This window comes from Notamacropus eugenii, chromosome 7 (assembly GCF_028372415.1).
Source record: "Notamacropus eugenii isolate mMacEug1 chromosome 7, mMacEug1.pri_v2, whole genome shotgun sequence".
Classification (NCBI taxonomy): Eukaryota; Metazoa; Chordata; class Mammalia; order Diprotodontia; family Macropodidae; genus Notamacropus; species Notamacropus eugenii.
Genome location: NC_092878.1, coordinates 65,188,364 through 65,212,343, shown reverse-complemented (window position 1 = coordinate 65,212,343; position 23,980 = coordinate 65,188,364). Strand labels below are relative to the sequence as shown.

General features: G+C 36.1%; 1 protein-coding gene across 11 annotated transcripts in view; it reads left to right on the top strand.

Annotated features, from left to right (window-relative positions):
* CEP128 (centrosomal protein 128) overlaps window positions 1–23,980 on the top strand; it is a 559,633-nt gene that overhangs the window by 452,605 nt on the left and 83,048 nt on the right. For 9 of the 11 annotated variants that reach the window (XM_072623250.1, XM_072623253.1, XM_072623248.1 and 6 more), the window contains 2 exons: window positions 8,589–8,678; window positions 19,300–19,323. In XM_072623250.1, coding sequence (XP_072479351.1) covers window positions 8,589–8,678; window positions 19,300–19,323 — 114 coding nt within the window. The remainder of the gene's footprint in view (window positions 1–8,588; window positions 8,679–19,299; window positions 19,324–23,980) is intronic. The other 2 variants (XM_072623249.1, XM_072623247.1) reach the window with 1 other exon arrangement.

Genomic DNA, 23,980 nt, shown 5'->3' with positions numbered 1-23,980 from the left:
TGAGCCCTGTAACCAATTGCATTATTTCCCCCACCTACCCAGTTCTATTATTTGTTGCTATACCTATTAAAAGGAGCCATGCCGCCTACTCTGGGTCCATGGCCTAACTGAAGTAGCCATTTGACCCACTTTAACAGGTTCATGCCCTGCTAATAAACTGTTAAAACTAGGAATCCTGTGCCTCAGTTTACCTTTATTAAATTCTATTGAGACAGACTGTGTTAGCCCAAACCAAGTAACATATCTTCTCGGTACTAATCTGTATTGGTAGACAGAGCTTCCTCATCTAAGAGTTCCCTATAGCAATAAATCCCATAACAGACTCTATCCCTTTCTTATTTCAAGATTTTCTTAATGAAATCTAAAATTTTTGCTATATCTGGTATGATCATAATTGTGATTCTTTGCTACTTAGACTCTACTTGAAGTATTTTTTTTCTGGTTTTGGCTATGACACGTCTGACCATTTTCACTTTGGGGTTTCTTGCAGGATATGAACAAGGAATTCTCTACTTTTATTTGCCCTCTAGTTCTAATACATATGAACAGTTTTTTTTTCCCTAGGATTTATTTAAATATAGTGTTCAGATTTTTTGTTTAGTCACAGTTTTCAGAGAATATGATGATTCTTGAAATATCTTTCATCAACCTGTTTTTGAGATCTTTTTTTTTTGATGGATATCTTTTGTTTTCTTCCATTTTTCATTTCTTTACTTTGTTCTCCAACCTTTTTTTGTTGTCTCATGATGTTATTGAGTTTTGATTTCTCTAATCTGATTTGTAGAAAGTACATTACTTAGGTAAAGTCTCCTTATTCTTTTAAGCTATTTATTCTCCTTTCATTTTTTTCTTCCCAAATTCGTTTCATTTGTAATTTCATTTTTAAAAAAATATTTTCCTTCATTTCTTCTCACCACTCATTCTTTTGACCAAGCCATTTTACCCCCTCAGAGGCTGTGTTTATGGCTGTAATTGGGGTTAATCTTTTGTGGGTTTTCTACTTGGACTTCTCTTAATTTATTGCGCTTGGCGTTTTCTTTTGTTTACTCATATTTTTGTGCTCAGTTCTTGGATTGGGATTTTATATTCTGATTTGTCTCCTCTGGTATTTTTTAATACATTGAATAGGGCCTCTGTGGTCTTAATATCTCTCCTGCCTCCCCCCATTAAAAGTTCTGAATTGGCTTCAGATGCATTGGTGAGAACTTGTGCTGTCATCACTACTATGTTCCTCCACTAGTTTCTGCCAACTTCAGGCTATCATTTTATACAATTCTGGACCAGGTGGAAGAGCTTACATATATTTCTTTATCATTGCTCTTTTTGGGCTCTTTTTCTCCATTTGCTAAAATTTATGTGGGAGAATTGGATTTCACTATGACCTTTCAAATAGCCAACTTAATTAGAAGTATAATCTTATACTTACTAATAATTGCTGGGAAGCATCTTTTGAGCTAATGGTTTTTGTTTTTCATTTATTATATGGCATGCCTGCTTAGAATTTATAAGTATATAATTTACAATTATGAGATACAAATGATTGTTTCAATCAAACTAATAATCACCAAAGTACAATATAGAACTACATGTTCTTACAGAGCTTTTCCTATGTGTATACCAGACCTTAGGCTAAGCATTCATTTCTTCATTTTGCCTTTTGACAAATACTGAAAATTTGAAAGAAATAACATAAACTATCTAATATGTATGAAAGATCAAAATTTAAAACAGAAAGTGAACATATCTAGTCCCTTTGTCTCATAACTTTTTTTCTGGCTTTCTTATAATCTATGTAATATCTCACAGGCTTCCTTTGAAAGGGAATATATTTGTGTCACCCCGAGATCATATCTTAATTCTGTACTACTGGGTGATATTTGAGAAAGTGAAAAATGATTTTATAGGGAGTGAAAAATTGATGAATCAGTTTTCCTAAGTCTCACAATTTTAAAATAAAATATTAAAAATAAAAATGAAATAAAAGTCTACTGTTATCCATTAGTCACTTTACAAATATTTATTAAGAACATATAATTGTTTTTGCCTTTGTTGGTATCTCTAGTACTTAGTACAGTGCTTATCCACATAATCAACACTTAATAAATGCTTGCTGGTTGATAGACTCTAGGCACAAGTGCACTTAAATTAATCCTAACAGATAGGAAGGAAGGAAATGAGGTAAAGGAAGAAACAAAACAAGAAGGATTCATCAGAAAGAGATTCTGCTGTATTTTGCCTAGATTATTCCATTGTTTCATAACCCTTGAAAACAGGAAGTTCTTTAGAAAACATGTTTTTGGAGTTTTTTTGTTATTACAAACTTGACAAATATCACATAATATGAACATTTCCATATATAAATGACAGAAAAAGATAATAAGATGCCAAACTATGAATGTCTATTATATATAGCTTACTTTTTAAAAAGTATATAGTAAATTTAACACTTTAATTTTAAAACTGTCCTGCTACTTTGTCTCCTTCTAAGCTTTTGTTCTATGTCATTTAAAATTGTTTCCAGACTCTCCTTTCATTCATTTCTTTCTTTGTTATCACTACTGCTATCCTCATCCTCCCAATTTATTTATTTTTTTTACAAATCTCCCTTTAAATAAATAAGTATATTCCAAAAATGAATCCACACATTAATTCTGAATGTCTGAAGATGTATGAAGATGAACACTGAGTCCATCACCGCTCTATCAGGAAGTTAGTATCATACCTCATAATCTGTCCTCTGGAGTCATTACATTAATCATAATTCTTAAAACTTTCAAAGTTGTTTTCCTTTGCAATTTGGAACTCATTGTGTTGATTATTCTCCTACTTTTGCATACATCACACAAGTAAATCACAGTTTATCCAACCCTATATTTTTCTTCATTTTTTAGAGACCAGTAGCATTCTATTATATTCATATGCCATAATTTTTATAACTATTTCCCATTGATAAACTCTTTTTTTGGTTTCCAGTTCTTTGTAAAAACAAAAAAGTGCTATTATATTTTATGTGTATGTATAAAACTACATATATACGCAGTTATGCATGTATATATGTGTAAATCCTTTCCCTCTCTATTCTATCACTTTGTGGTTTAAACCTAGTAGTGGTATCTTTGGGTTGAAGGGCATGCTCAGATGCATTGTTTAGTGACTTTTTGGTATAGTTTTAAATTTCTTTCTAGAATGTTTGAAATGATGCACAGCTCTTTCAGTAATGCATTAATGTGCCTATCTTAACCTAGCCCTTCCAACAATTGTCATTTTTTCTTTTCTGTCATTTTTGCCAATCTGATGAATGTTATGATAAACTTTAGAATTATTATAAATTGCATTTCTTTGATTACTGATTTGGAACATTTTTTCCTATCACTGTTGATGGTTTGGGTTTTCTTCTTTAAAAGCTATCTGCTCATATTCTTTGGCCATTTTATTTATTAGGAGATGGCTCTCAATATACAATCTAATTTGTATTTGATCTTTCAGACTTTTGTCTAAAAAACTTGTAGGAGATACATATTTATATTTGTATGTAAATATATATATATATATATATTTATTCCTCTCAGTTAATCAGTTCCATTGAAATTTTACTTACATTGATTTTGTTTGCGTGGTAACTTTTCCGTTTTGTATAGATAAAATTGTCCATTTTATCTTCTGTGATGCTCCTTTATTTGTATGTATAAAAAATATTTCTTGTCTTGATCTACTGATTTGTTTATGATGTAACCTTTTTATATCTAGGTTAAGTATCCATTTAGAACTTACATGGTAAATGACTTGAGATGTTTTGTCAGTTTAACCCCAACTTCTGCCAATTGCTTTCTAGTTTTTCCTGAAGTTTTCACACAACAATGATTTTTCACTCCAGTAGTTGGAGTTTTATGCTTTTATTGACCATCATGCTCCTTTCTTCATTTGCTTCTATATATTCTTTACCTGATCTATTCCAGTGATGGAGTTTTCTAAGTTAAATCAGTACCAAATAGTTTTGTTGTTTATGGCTGTGTAGTATGTTTTTCACTTGATATTGCTACCCCCTTACATGTGTGTGTATGGTTGAGGTTTTTTTAATTTCCCTTGAGATTCTTAAACTTTTGTTCCTCTAGATGAATTGTGTTTTTTTTTTTTTCTAATTCTGTAAAGTTAGGCTTTGGCAGTTTGATTGATATGGTAAAGGATAAATTTAGATCATGTCTTTTTTTATATTGGCACAGCCCAACTATGAGTAATTAATATTTCTTCATTTATTTAGGTCTGCCTTTATTTCTGAAAAGAATGTTTTCCAGTTGAACTCATATGGTTCCTGTATTTGTCTTAGTGGGTGTACTCTCAACTAAATATGTGCTTCCAATTGTTATTTTGAATGGAATTTTTCTTTCTATTTCTTCTTGCTAGGTTTTGTTGGTAATATACAGGAAATCTGATAATTCATATGCATGTATTTTATATCTTTGATTGCTGAATTTGATTATTTTGTGCATTTATTTTACATTCTATAATTTTGCAAAGTAACTTATTTCAACTAATTTTTATTGAAGTTCTGGGATTCTCTATGTAGACCATTATGTCAGGAATATCAAATAATATATAACACAAACCACTCTCCTCCCACTACAAATTAAACCAGTTTCCTCTTATCTTGTCTGTCTTAGAAAGGAAGAGCACCTCTTCATTATAAGCCATATAAGAGCTTTTCATAAATTAAGAATATTGTTATTAAATTTTTTCTTCAGCCTTCTTTCATCTAGGTTATATACATATGAAGTCAAATTTTGAATATCCACTGAAATTTTAATGAAAGCTTTCTTGGAGAGGAACAGATTTTCTCTATCTTTTTTTAGCTTCTTAAAAGAGTCTGATCATATTTAGAATAGTGACCCAGATATTAGGAATTAGTTGGTTCATATAGTACGACATATTGCTAACAAAAAAGAGAAATGGACTCAGAAACACCATATTTTTTTCCAGTTCTTTTTGACAAGCATTTATTAAGTGCAAGGCCCAATGGGAGGTATAAGAGCTATAAAGAAAAGAAAATGAAAGAGTCCCTGCCTTCAAAGAGCTTAGAGCACACCAAGGAATACAGCATACAAAGAGATAAGTCAGTACAAAAGAATTTGATGAAGGAGAATTAACTAACCACTAGGAGGATCAGGAAAGGCTTCCTGTAGGAAATAGCACATGAATTGAATCCTGATAAAAGTCAGGGATTCTTAAGAGGTAGAATTAAAGAGTGAGTGAGTGCAAAGTGGACCAGCTTATTCAAGGGCAGAGATAGAATGTCAAGTTCAGAGAGCAGCTAATCGTCCAGTTTAGTTGGAATGTGAAGAATGAGAATGGGCATAATATGAAATAATTCTGGAAACTTAGGCTGGAGCCAAATTGTGAAGGTCTTTAAATATCATGTTGAGGCATTTGTATATTATCCTGAATGTTCTTGAGCAAGGGAGTGACCTGGTCAAAACTGTGTTTTAGGAAGGCTATTTTGGTACTGTGTGGAGGAGGAATTAGAGAGGGTAGAGGCTAGGAGCAGGGAGAGCAATTAGGAGGTTATAGCAACAGCCCAAGCGGGAGGTGATGAGGATTTGAACTAGGGCAGCTGCAGTGTTGAATTATGTGGCTAGATGTGGGCGTTTGTGAGACTTTGAGGTCCTGTTGGGAGAATATGTGCAATCCAGAATTCTTTCAAAAAAAAAAAAAAACCAACAAAACTTTTCGAGAGCATGCATTTTCCATTTTGTACCTTGATTTTCTTTCTGCATATTCATCATATTTTTATTATTCAGAGTTTCCTATGACTTTTTTTCTCTGGGCTATAGATTTTCATGAAATTCAAAATGTTTTACTAAAATAAGAGACATTTTATAGAATTTAATTAATTTATAATATTAAATCTAAGAAAAATGAAAATTATAAAGTTATAAGTGAAAATTTAAAAATGCCTAATAAGTTATATAGTCCTCCCCTTCATCGCTTTCAGCTCCATGCCAACTGTCAACATGTGACATTTCCCTATAATCTGTTCTTCTGGGCTATTGAAAAGACTATATCCCTAAAATCGGGACTCTGGTTTTACCCTTTTAATAGGTGCTAACTTAAATAGCTTCACTGGAAAGGTGGCTAATTAATTAATTATTATACATATAGATAAATATGCAGAGATACATGTATATAGGGTGATCCAAAAGTCTTCGGGCTGTTTCAGCTCTAAGAATAGGTCACAGGAAAATACCACATGTTGACAGCGTTGGGTACAGGGCCATGAGTACATAGACCCTAAAAATGTTTTTGAAAATAATGATGCCGAAAGGCATAGCATAGAGGACTTAGTGGGCATTTTTTTCTGCCGTTTCTGCACTAAGACTTGGATCAGCTTGTACATGTACATACTGATCTCGGGCAAAATTGTGAATCAGGATCTCTCCCTTTTCCATTCTGTGTCATTTCCTACTCACTTCCCTTCTCTAGTGGCCTGCTGTGCTAACTTGCTACAAGTTGACCTCCCTTCAGATGGAAACAACTCTCAAAAGTCATTTAAAAAATGGTATTTGGGGGAGGGGTCCTAAATCTGTGATTCATTGGGATATAATTGGAAAAGCACTTGAATCAGAGGACCTGATTTCAAATTCTTTTTCTGATACTTCCTATGTAACATTAGACAAATTGCCTAATCTCACTGGGCCTGTTTCCTCATTTGAAAAATGAAGGATTTGAACTAGTTTAGAAAAATGAACTAATTGAACTAGGCTCCATTTATTTCCTTTCCTTCTCTAGGTCTCAGCCTTTATTTTCATTAGTGTATCCAGATCTGCAAAGTTATCATCTTAGAGAGTTGTCTGTGGGGTCCTGACAGAGTCAGACACTAGAATTCCTTTGGGGTCCTCCTTTTACAAGTTATAATTTAAATGCAAACTAAAATTTTTTTTTAAGGCTAGTGTTGGGGACTTCAGATATTGGGTACATAGTAAGAGAATAACAAATTTGAAGATGTAACTTTCTACAAAGGCACTGTGGCTTAGTGGTTAGAGTTGACTTTGACGTCATGCTGGACTGGGTTCAAGTGTCTGACTCTTAAGAGACACTTTCTGTGTGATCCTTGACAACTCAGTTAACCTCTCAGTGCTCCAGATGATTCTCTAAAACTATTTTGCATTAATAAAGGGAGTTTCCTCCCCCGGGAGTTCTATACCTATGATAAAATCACAGACCCAGACACTACCCCCCACCAAAGAAGCAAACAAACAAACAAAAGAAACCCTACAAAAATTGTCTAATACAAGAATTCTTAAGCTTTATTGCATCATGAACTTCTTTGTAAGTTTGAAACCTAGGGACCTTATCTCAGAATGATGTCTTAAAATGCATGTAATAAAATATGTAGGATTTCAATGGAAATCAATTATATTGAAATATACTTATTGAAATATTAAAAAAAAAAACGCAAGTTCACAGATCCCAGGTGAAGAACAATTCTGCACGGTCACCATGGTGATGGTGGCTAACTTTCAGTGGCATGCCTAATTACACAGTTACTTCTGGCTTTTCTTATTTCATAGCTTTTAGAATTTAGTACTAGTTCCTTCCAGCAATTATGATGAAAACAAGGGAGTTGAGAGTAATTCAGGTTAAATATATTCAGCTATTACTTTTACTGATAGGGATGTTTCAACTAGCTAACCCCAGAAGAACGTATTTTTTAAAAAAAATTACTCATTTAAAAATTCTTAAGTAGGGACAGTGCTTCTTGGAGGAAAGAGCAAGAATAAGTTTGGGCTTTTTGATTCTGAAAATCGCTGCAATGATCAGATTATTTATTCAAACGCCATGACTCAGCTGTCTTCTCACCCGGGAAGCTCCCTCAGTTCCTTATGAATTTCTCCCTCTGGAACATTCATCTGCTCTTGTGACCCTCTTTTCCCAAGGCTGAGTTTCTCCTAAAACTTCCATTGTTGAAGGGCCCAGGTCAGCCAAACCTTATTCCTGTTTCTGACTCTGAACTGCACTGCTAGGCCCCCCAACAAGTACCTTCCTGTCTCCCTCTACTTTTCAGCTCCCTTTATGTGTGCCTTCCCCCATTTTAAAGTATGCTCCTTCAGGGCAGGGCCTATTTTTTTTTTAAAGGTATTTGTATCATCAGCACTCTAGCACAATCAGTGCCTGACATAGTGAACACTTAATAAATTCTTGTTGACTTAACTTGACTGGACATTGTCATTAAATGAATATTTACTGAATACCTACTCTGAGAGGCCCTAAAGGATACAAATATAAAACATAATCCCTTCCTTCAAAGAGTTTACTATCTATTAAGCATGTTAAAATATGTATAATGATATAGAGATATAATGCAAGTTAAAATATGGTAGAAATAAATAAAAGGATGACAAACCAAAGGAGGGAGGGGCCAGTTAGGAAAACAAAAAAAGACCTCACATGCCAATGAGGATATATTACAAATTAGTATAGTCCTCTTAGTGCTTCTTACGTTTGGAATGATAATTAGTATTTTGAGTATTTTTCATTTTCTTACAATAAAACAGCTCTTCCACCTTTTTTTTTTTCTGGACACATCTCTTAAACAGCTGAAGCTACTTTTTAAACTTCCAACTTGGGAAGATGAGAATCAGTCTTCTTTGATAAATGAAAATGAAGCTCAATTTGAAGATAAAACAGTTAAGTATTTCATAGGTAGGAATATTTAGGAACTGAATAAAACATTCTTTTCCATTTCAGGGCATGCAGGGTAAGTTGATGTTTGTAGTTATGTTAATAAGTATTTGGAGTTAGAAGACCTGGGTTCGGATCCCACCTCTGTCAGTTACAACCTGTATGACCCTGGACAAGTTATTTTTATCTCTCTGGGCTTGTTTTCTCATTTGTATAACAAGGGGATTGGAAAAAATGGCCTCTTAAGGTCCCTTCCAGCCCTAAGTCTGTGATCACGCACACTCCCTCTCCTCCTCCACTTTCCTTTCCTCCTCTCTCACCTCCTCCTTCTCTTTCCCTTTTTATCTCCCTCTCCCTCCCTCTCTATCTTCCCCTCCATCTCTCTCTTTTTCTCTCTCTCTCTGTCTCTCTCCATTTGCCTCTCTCTTCCCCCTCTTTTTTCTCAGATGAAAGTACAATCAGCTCGGAATACAAGTCATTTTAAACCCTTAGACCAGCTTTCCCTTCTCAACTTTCCCTGCTGCTATCCATACATTTATGCTCCTGGGGCAGCTAGGTGGTGCAGTCGATAGAGCACCAGTGCAGGAGTCAAGAGGGCCTGAGTTCAAATCTCACCTCAGACACTTGACGCTCACTAGCTGTGGGACCTTGGGCAAGTCACTTAACCCCAATTGACTTATCCAGGGTAATCTGCAGTCATCCTGATGAATATCTGGTCACTGGATTCAGATGACACTGGAGGAGAAGTGAGGCTGGTGACCTGCACAGCCCTCCCTCACTGAAAACAAAGTCAAATGCAAGTCATGTCAACATTTCTCTGATGGCATGGTTGTCTTTGGCAATGAAGGATGAACACACACACACATTTATGCTCTTATATTCACAGGATACAAACTAATTCTATACCCAATTTAAGATTAAGGAAGAGAAAGCTACTGCTGCCTAAAAACAAAGCAGACAAAGTAAGCTGTGGCTCATGCCAAAGGTCAACACAAATTATTTTAAAATGTGCTATTTATCAATTAATGGTATGATTATCATTTCTCCATTAGAGCAGATAATTGAGAGTTGGCAGTATTAGAGACATCTAGCCATAAAATGAAATGAAATGAAATGTGAGTTAGGACAGAGAGGTTAGAAGATCAAATGTAACTGCTTTAGTTACTGAAAGTGTTCCACAAACAATTCTGGATGTCAGGTACAAGATGATTGAACTCAGTTTTCCAAAGGAAAATAATGTATTTCCAAAGAGTGTCTTACTTATATGCCAACTGGATGACCCCAAAGCATATGGGGCAAAATGCTTTCTAGTCTTCAGTCCAGTATGGTGGATGTATGGGACAGAAAAAGGGAACTGGCTGGAGAGTCAGAGAATGTATGTTCAATCCTGTATGTGCACCGAACTACCTCTCTGAACTAAGGAAAGACACTTAACCTCAGTTTTCTCATCTGCAAAATGAAAAGACTAAACTAAATGGCTCTAAATTTCTTTTCAACCCTCTCTTTGTGAACCTATGAACTATAATTCTGCTTTCCATTGGGGATGGGAGTGGAGAGAGGGAGTAGAGTTTGTTGAGGATAGTTCTCTATTTAAAAACCTGAGATATTCTCTCTCTCTCTCTCTCTCTCTGCCCCCCTTCTTTCTCTTTTTCTCCCCCCTCCCCTCCCTTCTTCCCTCTCTTCCTTTCTCTCCCCCTTTCTTCCCTCTTCACCCCTCTCACCCCCTTTTCCCCTCCCCCAGAAAATACAGGGAAACTGAGAAGATTTTAGCCCCAGGGAGTCTTCCATGTAGCCAGCTGTTCTACCCCCTTGGTGAAAATCTGATGAGACTAGTTTTGGCAACTTGAAAATGAAACCATCCTCTCTTGCTTTTGCACAGATTCATAAGTCAGTCCTTAATCATCATGGTATTGTGATTTGCATAGATTTTCAAAGTACATTTAGAAGATATATGCCTCCGCTCTCAAAGTAGAGACATATACCTTCTAAAATGTAAATCCCTTTTGAAAGAGAGGGTGTGTGTGTGTGTTTCTAACAGTGGACTCTTGCTGCCCCATCAACTGAAGCAGCTCTTTTTGAGACATTCACTCTGTACCTGTCACTGGCATTGCCCCTAATCACCATCACAGTGTCTATCATCTGTACAAATATTCTTTGCATGTTCCCTAGTCCAGATGTCATTCATTGGAGAGAACACCCTTGAACAAGTGCCCGTATGCCTATTACTGCCAGGATGGTTTCAGTGAGGAATTGGGCATTTCCAAGAGAAAGGGAATTTTATGTTCTTTTACACTTCATTTTGTTTGAGGCTGAATCATGAGCACACACCTACACACCAGATGTTGCGCATGGGCTTTGAAGGAAGAATCCTTGAAGCGATTCTGCTGCCTTTAAAAGAAAATGAAAATTCAGAGGAGCCTTTCCCTCTGCCTTGTACCCTAAAATGTCAGAGTGTGCCTCAGATTTCTTTGGTGTTCAGTTGAGATTTGGGTGTTCATGTGAACTTTAGTTAAAGCTCCTTAAAGGCTGTGCCATCATTCAGATCTGTCTGGTCATAGTGATGTAACTTCTTTTTGAATATCTTCCTCTACATTTCCCTCTTACACTTTGTTTTAATACTTGATGCAGGCACAGAACCCAGGGAATGTTCTTGTGTCTCCCCCAAAATACTTCAGACCTGAAGGTGATGGCAGGAGAACTCTCCAAAGGTGACTACAGCATTTTACCAGGGTTGATGTCAAGTCATTATGAGTAGATAGCCCACACTGTCACCCCACTCTCTACCCCTCTGGTATTTTTTTGCTTCTATTTTATCAAGGGCTATCATCCCTTGATATCCCTTTATCTGACTGTGGAGTCAGATTGAAGAGATAAGAAAGTACAGAAGTCGTTCACTTAGATCCTGGGTGTGAATCACTCTGGGCTTTCTTATCAAGTATTGAGAAATAAAATGAATGTCACAGAAAGCTTGAAGGGGTTTTTCAGACGATCCAATCCAACTTACCTTGTTTTAATGATGAAAAAAAAAGACCAAGAGAGTTTAAGTGACTTTAAGTAATTGTAAAATTCTTAGATTAAATTATATCTGGAACAACCTTCCATTACTACTAGTCCTCTTTTTATCCCTGTTTTCAAGAGTTCAGGAAAAAGCAAAATTGGGAATTATTCTATAGGGACTAAGTATATACCTCTAATTTTTTTTCCATTAAGTTTAAAAACAGACTTATTAACTTGCTATCGTAATTTTATTAACTTCCTGTACTTATAAAGTTTGGTCTCTGTGTAGATAAGGTAAATGAGCACCTGTAATCATCCACCTTCACCCCCATTCAGAGAGCACCTTCTCCAGTAATGCCTTAGTTTATCCAACTGATATCTGGGTTTTTTAGTTAGGTTTTCTTTATAAGAAAATACAAGAAGATTTTTAAAACCAATGACTTAATTCACAGTTCCTATTTCTGATATTTGCCAATCCCTATTTTATTTTGGAATGTTTTAGTTTAAATGTGTACCATGAGATAATTTTTGAAGGGTACAATTCTAAGAATTCAAGAAGTATGAGTGGCAACCTGTGTGAGAGGTACTGGGGCTGTGAAATGGATCAATAACCACCATGCTCAAGGGTTGCTTAGTAATTGAACAAAAAGTATTTTAAAATTTGAGTTTTGGGAGATTTTGAAGATGACTACAGTTTTACTCAGCCAAAGTTTCCATTTTAAGGATGAGAAAACACTTTTTGACTTTTAGTAGGTGAAAAGCAATTTTGCATATGGAACATGGACTGTTAACTTAATCTTAAACCAAGTTTTATTTTTAATCTCTCAGCACAGAAATTCTTTTAAATATTTATAATATCCTTAAAATTTTGACATAATCTGGGACTGTCAGATTTTAAACTGATGTTTTTGTTATGGTAAGTTCAAGTTCTTTTCTGTTTAAGATTCAAATGAAAATAGCCTTTGAATACTAAGCTTCATAACTGATGTTATCATTTTTAAAATGATTTAGAAGTTGTATGATGAGATACAAAGTTCTGTACTGTCCAACTAAAAGAAGCTAAGAACAGAAAGTGTGTATTCTCATTTTGTTTTTATATCCTTTATATAGGACAAGAAAGAGTAAAAAATGATTTTATAGATGTTAATGAGGTTCTTTAAGGGATGATTTATAGCAGCTGTTACCCATAGAGGTATAAACACAACATTTCATGAGGATTCAGTTATGGTAGAATAAATATAGATGTATACTCCATGCAGGAAGTTTTTGTGCTACTAAAATGAATGCTGTTCAGTAATATTTCCCTTCTAATGTTAGTTGTCTATTAAAGCCTTTCATCTTTATACAACTTTCCAGAAGTCTCAAGTATCCAGTCACGGAATTAGAATTTGAAGGGACCTTAGCTTTTGTTGAACTTGAGCCTTCTATTCTTGCAGTGACCTCCTTCACAACTATTTGACAAGTGGTCAGACTCTCTTTGGACACATCATTAGTAAGGCAGCCATTGTGAAGGAGTTTTAATTGTTTAAAATAAAAGGTTTACTTACTCTCACCCCCCCTCCCCCAAGCCAAAGACCACTGTGCTGTTGTCCTTGAAAGGTATGGGAGATTAAGGATCCCTTCCCATCTGCAAGGTGACCACTTAGATAACTGCGGATTGTGCTACCAAGGTGTTTCCCAGAGAGAATTCTTCATCAAGTTACTTATCCCTGCCTCTTTCACTGATTGTCAAATCATTTCCAGATCAGACCACCTGGTGACCTTCTTGAAATTCCTTATTTTTGGAAGAGTTGGAACTTGTGGTTTCATTTTTCTGTTAAGAGATACCCTTTGTTCTATTTACTTGCATTCACAAGTCTGTGGCTGATTAACTTCCTTGTTTAGAGTAATCTGCCAGGATTTATAGATTGAGTCCTTAAAAGGACCATTTAAGGTTCACCTTATCACCTGATTATAGACTGCATTCCTAACTAACCCCAGGTCTGCAAATGAAGTTTTCTTTAGTGTAAGGGGGACCAAGGTAAGAGACTGTGAATGAATCAAGAAAAAAATCTATTATCATTACCAGAAATAGCATTTAAGAAGCATTTGCCTATTGTTGGTGGGTTACTGGATTTATGGCACCATTTTATCATGACATATGTTATAGGTCCTGACAAAAATGTGTCCTCCTCACTTAGACCTGGAGGGAAGCTCAGACTTAGTTCCTAAGCCTGTAAGGTTTGTGTCTTTGGTAGATCATGAATGATGACACAGAGAGGATTTGTTATGTGCCTTCTTTTCTCCCTTATTTAGCAAAAGAAAGCCAAAGGCAATGTATTATAATAGATACATTGGTCTCTGAGTCAGGGTAAGCTGGTTTCAAGTCCTGTTTCTGATCTGTGTTGGCTACGTGGTGCTACGTGATGGTGCTAGGTGACTGGGCCCATAAATAACTCTCTGAGACTAAATTACAAAGTAGTTACTGATCTCCACCATTACATTTATAACCCCTTACCCCAATTCCAAACCATAAAACCCCCTCCACCAATGAAATCACTTGGTTGTTCAGTAGTTTCATTCATATTTGACCCTTCATGGCCCCATTTGGAGTTTTTTTGGCAGAGACACTCTAGTGGTTTGCCATTTTCTTCTCCAGTTCATTTTACAGATGAAGAAACTGAGGTAAACAGGGTGAGGTGACTTACCCAGGGTCTCACAGATGTTAAGTGTCTGAGCTTAGGTGTTCATGACTCCAGGCCCAATGTTCTATCCACTGCACCACCTAGCTGCCCCTGAAATCACTGACCTGGGATAAAGGAGAAGAGGGGAGGGAGGGGAACTGCTGTTGTGTTATCACAAGAGACAGGACACATTTTACTATTTCTTTTTCCATAGAAGGTAAATTATATGATCTCAACAAATTATGGAGATGGACTAATAGGAATATTGTCTAACCACAGTCACACTGCATCTCGTGTGTGTATGCATATACATGTATGTGTGTATGTATATATGTGCATATCTGCATATTGGCAAGCAGATATTACTGAAAATTAAATTCACTGTATCAGAAGGCATTCTCTATTGACGCATTGAAATTATTTAGGCTTATGTACTTTAAAATATGATATGTATTCCTTTTTACAATAAATATAAAATTTAATCTGATACTTAACACGGTATTAAGACCATGCATGACACATTGTTTGAAGTTGCCTAAGTTATACTGAGAACTGCCAAATCACTTGTGAAACTTTTGGGGTAGTGAATACAGAGATTATTTAGAAAATACCACTATTTTTATGGACAGCTAGGTGGCACGGTAGACAGAGCTCTGGACCTGGAGTCGGAAAGACTTCCCTATGTGAAATATCTCATTGGAAAAACAACTGACCTGGAAAATAGATCCAGGAGAGACAATTTAAAAATTATGGGTCTACCTGAAAGCCATGATCAAAAAAAGAGCCTGAACATCATCTTTCATGAAATTATCGAGGAAAACTGACCTGATATTCTAGAACCAGAGGGCAAAATAAATATTGAAAGAATCCACAGATCCGCTCCTGAAAGAGATCCAAAAAGAGAAACTCCTAGGAACATTGTGGCCAAATTCCAGAGTTCCCTGGTCAAGGAGAAAATATTGCAAGCAGCTAGAAAGAAACAATTCAAGTATTGTGGAAATACAATCAGGATAACACAAGATCTAGCAGCTTCTACATTAAGGGATCGAAGGGTGTGGAATAGGATATTCCAGAAGTCAAAGGAACTAGGACTAAAACCAAGAATCACCTACCCAGCAAAACTGAGTATAACACTTCAAGGGAAAAAATGATCATTCCATGAAATAGAGGACTTTCAAGCATTTTTGATGAAAAGACAAGAGCTGAAAAGAAAATTTGACTTTCAAACACAAGAATGAAGAGAAGCATGAAAAGGTAAACAGCAAAGAGAAGTCATAAGGGACTTACTAAGGCTGAACTGTTTACATTCCTACATGGAAAGGCAATATTTGTAACTCTTGAAACTTTTCAGTATCTGGGTAGTGGGTGGGATTACACACACACACACACACACACACACACACACACACATGCACACACACGCACATGCACATATACACAGAGACAGAATGCACAGAGTGAATCGAAGAGGATGGGATCATATCTTAAAAAAAATGAAATTAGGCAGTGAGAGAAATATATTAGGAGGAGAAAGGGAGAAATGGAATGGGGCAAATTATCTCTCATAAAAGAGGCAGGCAAAAGACTTTTTAGTGGAGGGAAAAAGAGGGGAGGTGAGAGAAAAACATGAAGTTTACTCTCATCACATTCCACTAAAGGAAGGAATAAAATGCACACTCATTTTGGTATGAAAACCTATCTTACAATACAGGAAAGTGGGGGATAAGAGGATAAGCAGGGTGGGGGGGATGATGGAAGGGAGGGCATCGAGAGGAGGAAGCAATTTGAGGTCAACACTCATGGGGAGGGACAGGATCAAAAGAGACAATAGAAGCAATGGGGGGCAGGATAGGATGCAGGGAAATATAGTTAGTCTTATACAACACAACTATTATGGAAGTCATTTGCAAAACTACACAGATATGGCCTATATTGAATTGCTTGTCTTCCAAAGGGAAGGGGTGGGGAGGGAGGGAGGAAGAGAAGTTGGAACTCAAAGTTTTAGGAGCAACTGTTGAGTACTGTTCTTGCTACTAGAAAATAAGAAGTACAGGTAAAGGAGTATAGAAAGTTATTTGGCCCTACAGGACAAAAAAGAAGAAGGGGATAAGGGCAGAGAGGGAAGATAGAAGAGAGGGCAGATTGGTGATAGGGGCAATTAGAATGCTCGATGTTTTGGGGTGGGGGAAGGGGATAATGGGGAGAAAATTTGGAACCCAAAAATTTTGTGAAAATGAATGTTAAAAGTTAAATAAATAAATTAAAAAAAAAAAAGAAAAGAAAGACTCCCCTTTCTGAGTTTAAATCTGGCCTCAGACACTTACTAGCTGTGTGATTCTGGGTAAGTCACTGTTTGTCTTAGTACCTCATCTATAAAATAGGGACACACTGGAGAAGGAAATGTCAAACTACTCCACCATCCTTGCCAAGAAAACCTCATGGACAAAGTCCATGGGGACACATTAAGTCAGATACAACTGAACAACAACAGTTGTTTTTATACTGTTTTGAACCATCTCTAGTTTTCCATTTTAATTAGTCTTGTCCTAAGGAACAACGATCTACTACTCCTTGAGAGAAGCCTTTCAGAATCATAGTTTCCTGTGAAAGTGTGTAGTACCCTGAAGATTAGTTTCAATCATTATTGGATCATCTGGATATTAGATCATCATCTAATAAGTGGCTCTGGTTCAACCCACATAAGATAATAAAGCAGCACTGTACAAAGATGGACTGTGAATAAGACCCCTTTGACAACATCTAGATACTTCCTTGAGGCATCGTAGACATTTATTGCAAAGCACTGAAATGTGTCATTGCACAAATAACTAATGAAATAGCAGTTATTTTATGAAAATTAAGGTCAAGTTAGGTGGGAGAAAGAGGACACCCCTCAAAGTATAAACAAGATGAAATCCTTTAAAATATACCTGCTTTATCCATAGCTTTTCCTGAATTGGTTGTAAATTTTAACCATGCACAGATGCATGTATATTTAGAGGAGGAAAGTCTGACTCCATTTTCTGACTTGTGGCTTGGAGGTTAGAGTAGGGGGAAAAATAAAACATGTAGAAAGAACTGTTATAGTTTTTTTTTTTTTAATGGGTCCATTTTCCCCATTAGGAAGGACAGAGAGAGAGTTTTCTCTGCTCCCAGTTTTATCATAAGTATTCTTTGTTGTGTCTTTCCATGCCAGAATAGATTTAGACCACTTGGTCTTTAAAAGAATAAACTAAATGAATGCACAGTATTGTCACTTCTGATCATCATTAGTCTTTTGTCCGTTGCCATCATTTGGGACTCATTTTAGTAAGTGGTTTTGTAATTTCTTAGCCTGCAGATTGTTAGGAGAATCATAAAAGGGGAAGAGAACAAGTATCGGTAGAGAAAACAGCCAACAGTGGTAAGGGAGGATATAGGGAAACAAACAAAGCATGAAAAACCAACACAAGAACTCTCATTCTGGACATCTCGACCCATTTAATATAGTGGTGAATATAATTCAATGTGCCTGGAGGAAATTACTCTCCTAGACCTCCTCATCAATTAATGTATATTTGAGCTCAGTAAAAATGATTACGGTTGTCCAGAAGTAAATTGAGCTACTCTGAGAGCTGATATCTTCAAGTGGAGACTGCATGACCACTTTGGCATTGTGTGCTGGGAATTATTGCTTCAGGTATGATGGGTTCCAGTAGATAACCTCTGAGGATTCTCCTGATTCTAATGAGCTAATTTTTCTCTTGTTCTTCCTGAAATTTCCCCTAAGATCAAATAAATCTGATTAAATAGGTAGATAAATCATTCACACATCCACAGGCCAAGGAAAGAAAAATGGAATTATGAGAGAGAGAGAGAGAGAGAGAGAGAGAGAGAGAGAGAGAGAGAGAGAGAGAGAGAGATGTATGTCATCTCACTTATAAACTAGACTCTAGACCCTGCCCTCTCCTTTGGTTCTCTGTTCTTTGGAAATCAACAATTTACTGAAAGGGCAAGAACTCTATTTGTAGCTATCTTATTTGCAAGATAACTGTCTTATTTGTAACTGTCACTTGACTCTTGAAGAAATTGCATCCATAAAACTTACTGTTCATTTTGTCTTGTTAAACAGTTTTTTATTATTTCTCTCTAAATCGTAATCTCTTTGAAAAGCTTTATGTTGCCACTGATTGATTAAGAAGCTGATCAGCCACTTTCCACAGTTCTGCCTTTATATTCCTAAAGAGTGTATTTGTTGTAGTTTCCAGTGCCTTTCATATGTTTATTTTCCATGGTAAAGCTTCTGTCTGAGCTATAGACTACTTGAAGTTCACAGTTTCCCTTGTATTTATACCTGATTGACAGCAGCTAATAGACACTTAGTAAATCTGGGGATTTAGGCGTTGCTTGACTAAACTAAAAGCTAATAAGGCTTTTCCTCCATTGGACCTTTGGCTTTGTAACATCCATATTGTATAATTACAAGTTGCTACTATCTTAGTATGGCCCATATATGTGTATTCTATTTAACATATTTATAATATGGATACACCTTATGCACATAATGTGTGTTTACATGTACTTTGAGATGAAAAAAATAATTATATGGAGAAATTTCTTCAACAAATATAATAGAATTGGGAGGATCACTGCATTTGTATTGTAGGATATGGGTTAGAATCTTACTTATCACATATGTGATCTTGGGAAATCACTTAAACTCTCTGGGCTTGTTTACTTCTCTGCTAAGTGAAGAGGTTATTCCATCTCTATAGTCTATGATTCCTATGAGATCAGCTGTAAATAGTTCATTTGAGTTAGTGTTCAATTGTCTATGGTGACAGTTAATCTGAATATAATTTGTTTTTTTTCCTTCCTTATTTTTTAGCACATTTCACATACTGATGAATGAAAGTAAAAAGGAAATTAAATCAATTTATGTTGAATGAATGAAGTTTTCTAATTATACATTGTGCTTTTTTTGCAGGGACGAGTATGTGCTTTAGAAAGGGTAAGTTTGGAACATTTACCTTTCTTTTTTTCTATTTGAATTATTCCTGCTTCCTGATATAGCTTTCAGATTATTTACAAAAAGGAGGAGATCAGGAAAATATTTCTAAAGCCTCACCCAAGCAGCAATGGGAAAAAGTGAGCTAGATTTTAACTGGAAGGTATGTTGATACAGACTCAAAAATTAAAGCATATTTGAGAGTTTAAAGTCATCTCAGGACTAATTATGCTGAAATTTTAAGTACTAAACTATAGATGATCTCAGTGGTATGCATTTAAATCATAGAGAGTCTCTCTCACATATTTATGTATCTCACAACTTCCCAAAGGGCTTGGTTGAATGGAAAATGAGATCAGGTTTCATTGTATGGTTAGAAGTTCAAGTTTTCAGCAATTTATTTTTCAAGTAGTTTTTACTACTGATTCCAAAGGAGGGGAGGCAGGGGATAATCACATAAGTAAAACTGGTGGATTATAGAGCTGTCATTCAAAGATGTGTTATATAATTTTTTTAAAAAATCTAGCACTTGGCTGTTATTTTCTTAAAGTAAAACAAAGTTAATGAGCCTAACAGTCAGTGTTGCAATGACAGTATTTCATGTGTAGCAGGGAAAAAAATGAGAAAAAATAGTTTTCAACAAAGTGAGTCTCAGTTACAAGTAGATGAGAAATTTTGGTACTTATTAGGTCTGACTCTGCTGAGAAAATGACCCAGTCATTGCATTTGTGATAAGCCTTTGGGGAAATGTTCTGGCTTTTTAATTTTGTGTCTTTCTTGAAAGCACTGGTGCCCTTTCGTATAGATACATTTCCTTTAAAATTAGAGAGTATCCTACTCAGCCTTTTAGGAATTCAGTTGTTTTTAAAAACCTAAATAAAAAAATATTTCAAAGATATGTTTGATAATTTAACATTTGCACGATAACAATTTGTTGCCCCCAAGCAGAAACCTAGATCAGTGGACCAACTTACCAGTCATTGCTAGTGTCAAATGGAACTTTAAATTCTTATTCTCAAGACTTTCCCTTGGGAATTATTAAGACTTTAAAGAGTTACCATGAGAAAAATAAAGTTGTTTAAATGAATTAGCGTTTTCACCACGATCATTTGGTCAAGATGTATTTATGAGATACTTTACCAATGAATACCATAAAGCAAAAGCATAAAATTTAAAATGCTTAGTAATTATTTTAGGGCTCTAGCATTACGAAATCATTTGGCTTTGTAGGCCATATTAATGAATATATGTAATGCATTCAGCAGTGTATTCAACTGAATGATAGGCATTTTATGACTCCTAGAGTCACAGACCCAGAAGCTCCTTAACAGGCTCTTGAGTCCATTCACTGGCTTCTGGCAACACTATAGCTAGAGTATAAAAAAAAAAAAAAAAAAGTTGTTCATTAATACTATTTAAAAATTGCTCATTGGTCAAACCAAAATTGAGGAAATAAAAAATGCAGAATCTTCGGTAATAAAAATCTGAAATTTAAGCCACCTGCTCTGTTGAAGTAGCATTCCATTGAGATCACTCACAGAAGTAGACCAGTCATTTAACAGGCCCCAAAAGCAAGATCATCTTCTCCATATAAATTAAACCCTGTCTGGGCCATTGCTACAATTACTGATGCTTAGGTCAGCTTGTAGACGGACCATGACAATGCTTTGTAACCCAAGAAAAGATGCAATGTAAGAAGAAGATGCAGTAAAATCTAAGAAAAGAAGCCATAATTGGTACTGGTCCATAGCTCAGTTGACACTCATTAGGTATGGTGTAAGAAACGCTGGCACTAGAATTGAAGGATCTAGGTTCAAGTTCTCCCTCTGCCACTGTGCACCTTACATACATGATCTTGGTCAAGTCACTTAACTTCTTCATCTGTAAAGTGAGAGGATTGCACTGGATGACCTCTCTAGTCCCTTCTACCTCTAAATCTATGATCCTGTAAGACAGTGATCCAACTACTAGACGGCTTGTGAAATCCCTTTCAGCTCCAGATGTGTGACCCAATAAACCTATTAACTCACTTCTCCAGTCAATCTAGCAGTAGTATGGGGAGAGCAGCCCTATATACAAAAAAATTAAACTTGAAGGTAACACATGCACATGCACACGCACATGCATATGTATGTATACTGTCTTGAATTTTATTTATATATAAAAATATATATGTAATATCAATCAATAGGCATTTATTAAATGCTTACAACATGCTTGTTTGTATCTCCCCCACTCTCCATCTAGTTAATGTCCTAGGTTCCTAAACATAAGGAATAAAACAATCCTTACTTATAAGGACCTTGCCTACCAGTGAAACAAACTTGGAGAATTTAGAGCTGAAAGGCATATGATGTCCAATGGACAGAACACTGAACCTTGAGTCAGGAAGACCTGAGTTCAATTAGCTATGTGACCCCTGAGCAAGTCACTTAACCTTTGTCTCCTCGGTTTCTTCAGCTGAAAAATAGGGATAATAATAGCACCTACTTCACAAGGTTGTTGTGAGGATCAATGAGATAATATTTTTAAAACTCATAATACAGTGTCTGGCTCATTATAGGTATTTAATAAATACTTGTTCCCTTCCCCTTCTGAGTATCAAAAGATTTTGAGTATTTCTCATTAAAATCTTAAGCTTAACTTCTAGAACTGTCACTAATGAAGGTATTCCCAGCAAGAAACCTACAGACACCAAGCTATAAATATAATCTATTCCCTCCATTCAAGCTAGTTATACCTGGAATAAGAAACTTCCTGTTTGAGAAGCCCAGTTCATCTAACACTATTATTGGAAATTGGTCAAACAGATATTTATTGGACACTGTGATAGATCTTGAGGGGAAATACAAAGAATTTTTAAAAATAAACTTTGATCTCAAAGAGCCAGCAGACTGAGGAAACAAACAAAAAAAACCTGTATAGAAAGTAAACTAACAGTACAAGATAGTATGTAATAGATACTAAATAAGTGATGCATATAATAAATGTGGATAGTAGATGAGAAGAAGGAGTATTGTGGGCTTGGGAGCAGTCCAGAAGGCTTCAAGAAAGAAATGGGACGCAATCCATTTAGGAAAGGATATGTTGGATTCATATAGGTAATAAAGGGGTGGAACTGGTGTGGGCATTAGACAGAGATGAAAATAATACAAGTTGTGTTCAAAAGATATAGAGCACTATAGAGAGGTGAGAGTGAATGTTGAACAATAATGTCAATTTGTTTTTTTTACATGGTATTTTCCTCACCAAAAGCTCAGCCCTAGATTTCTCTCACCATTCAACTCCTCTGCTTCCATTCACAAGCTGCTGAACACATCCTGAGGATGTCTCGCAATTCTGCTGACTGGGTACATTACAAATTCACATTAACTTCCCCTGGACCCTTGTTGTCATTTGTCCTTCCTTTTTGAAGAGGATCAGTGACATCATGGAGGGATGTCTTCACTTCAGTGTAATTTAGATTTAAGTGAGGCAGGGTTGCACAAAGTCATAAGCTTCACTCTCTCTTCAAGTTGGACTGGACCTTACTGCAGCAAGGAAGTCCTTTTATTCCTTCCTACTTGATTCCCTATCTCATTCCTTTCAGAAGCTGTCCCAGATCTTGTCTTCCCCATTCAAGCTTCCCACTCTTCCCCTTCCCCTTCTCTCTCAGGTGATAACTTTGCTGCTTACTTTGTGAGAAAATTAAGCCAATTCAACAGGAAATCTCTCTTCTCACATTCCCTTCATCTCAAGCCATTCTCTCTGTCAAAGAAGTGGCTCTTGTCCTTGCCAAAATTAGTCCCTCTAGAGGTAAGTTTGTTCCCATCCTCTCCTATGTCTCTAGCAGATTGTATCCTCATTTATCCCCCTTGTCTCTCAGGTCTTCAACCTGTCCACATCTACTGAGTTCTTCGCTGCTACCATCAAAACTGCCCAAGATTTCCCTTTCTTTAAAAAAAAAAGCAACTTAACTGGAATAAGGTACCTCACCACTCCAGCTATCATCTTATGTGTGTCCTCCCTTTCTCAGTAAAACTTGAAAAAGCTGCCTGCTTTTGTTACTTGTTTTCTCTTCTCTCACTCCTCAACTCTTTGTAGTCTAGCTTCCGTTCTCATTTCTCAACTGAAATTACTGTCTCCAAAATTACTGTAGATTTTCTAATTGCCAAATCTAACCAACTTTTTCTCAGTCCTCATCTTTTTTGACCTATCTGTTGGATTTGACAGTGTTGACATTACCATCCCCTTGTTTTCCTCCTACTTATCTTATTCTTCCTTCTTGGTCCCCTTTGCTAGCTCCTGGGCTACATCCCATCCTAACTGTGAGTGTTCCTCCAGATTCTTTCCTAGGCTCTTCTTTCTTCACCCTCCACACTCTCTCAGTAAATTCATCAGTTCCAATGTGTTTAACCATCATCTCTGTGCAGATGACTCCCAGATCTATGTATCCATTCCCTTTCTCTCTCCTGATCTTCGGTCCCACATCATAATTGCACATTAGACATTTCAAACTGGATGCCCTGGAGGTAAAATTCAACCTGTACAAAGCTGAACTTCTTGTCTTTTCCCCCAAACCCTGTCTTTCAGACTTCCCCAAGGTGCTGCCCTTTCTTCTTGTCTCTCTAGTTCATAATCTTGCCATTATCCTTGACTCCCCCTTCTCATCTTCTCTATC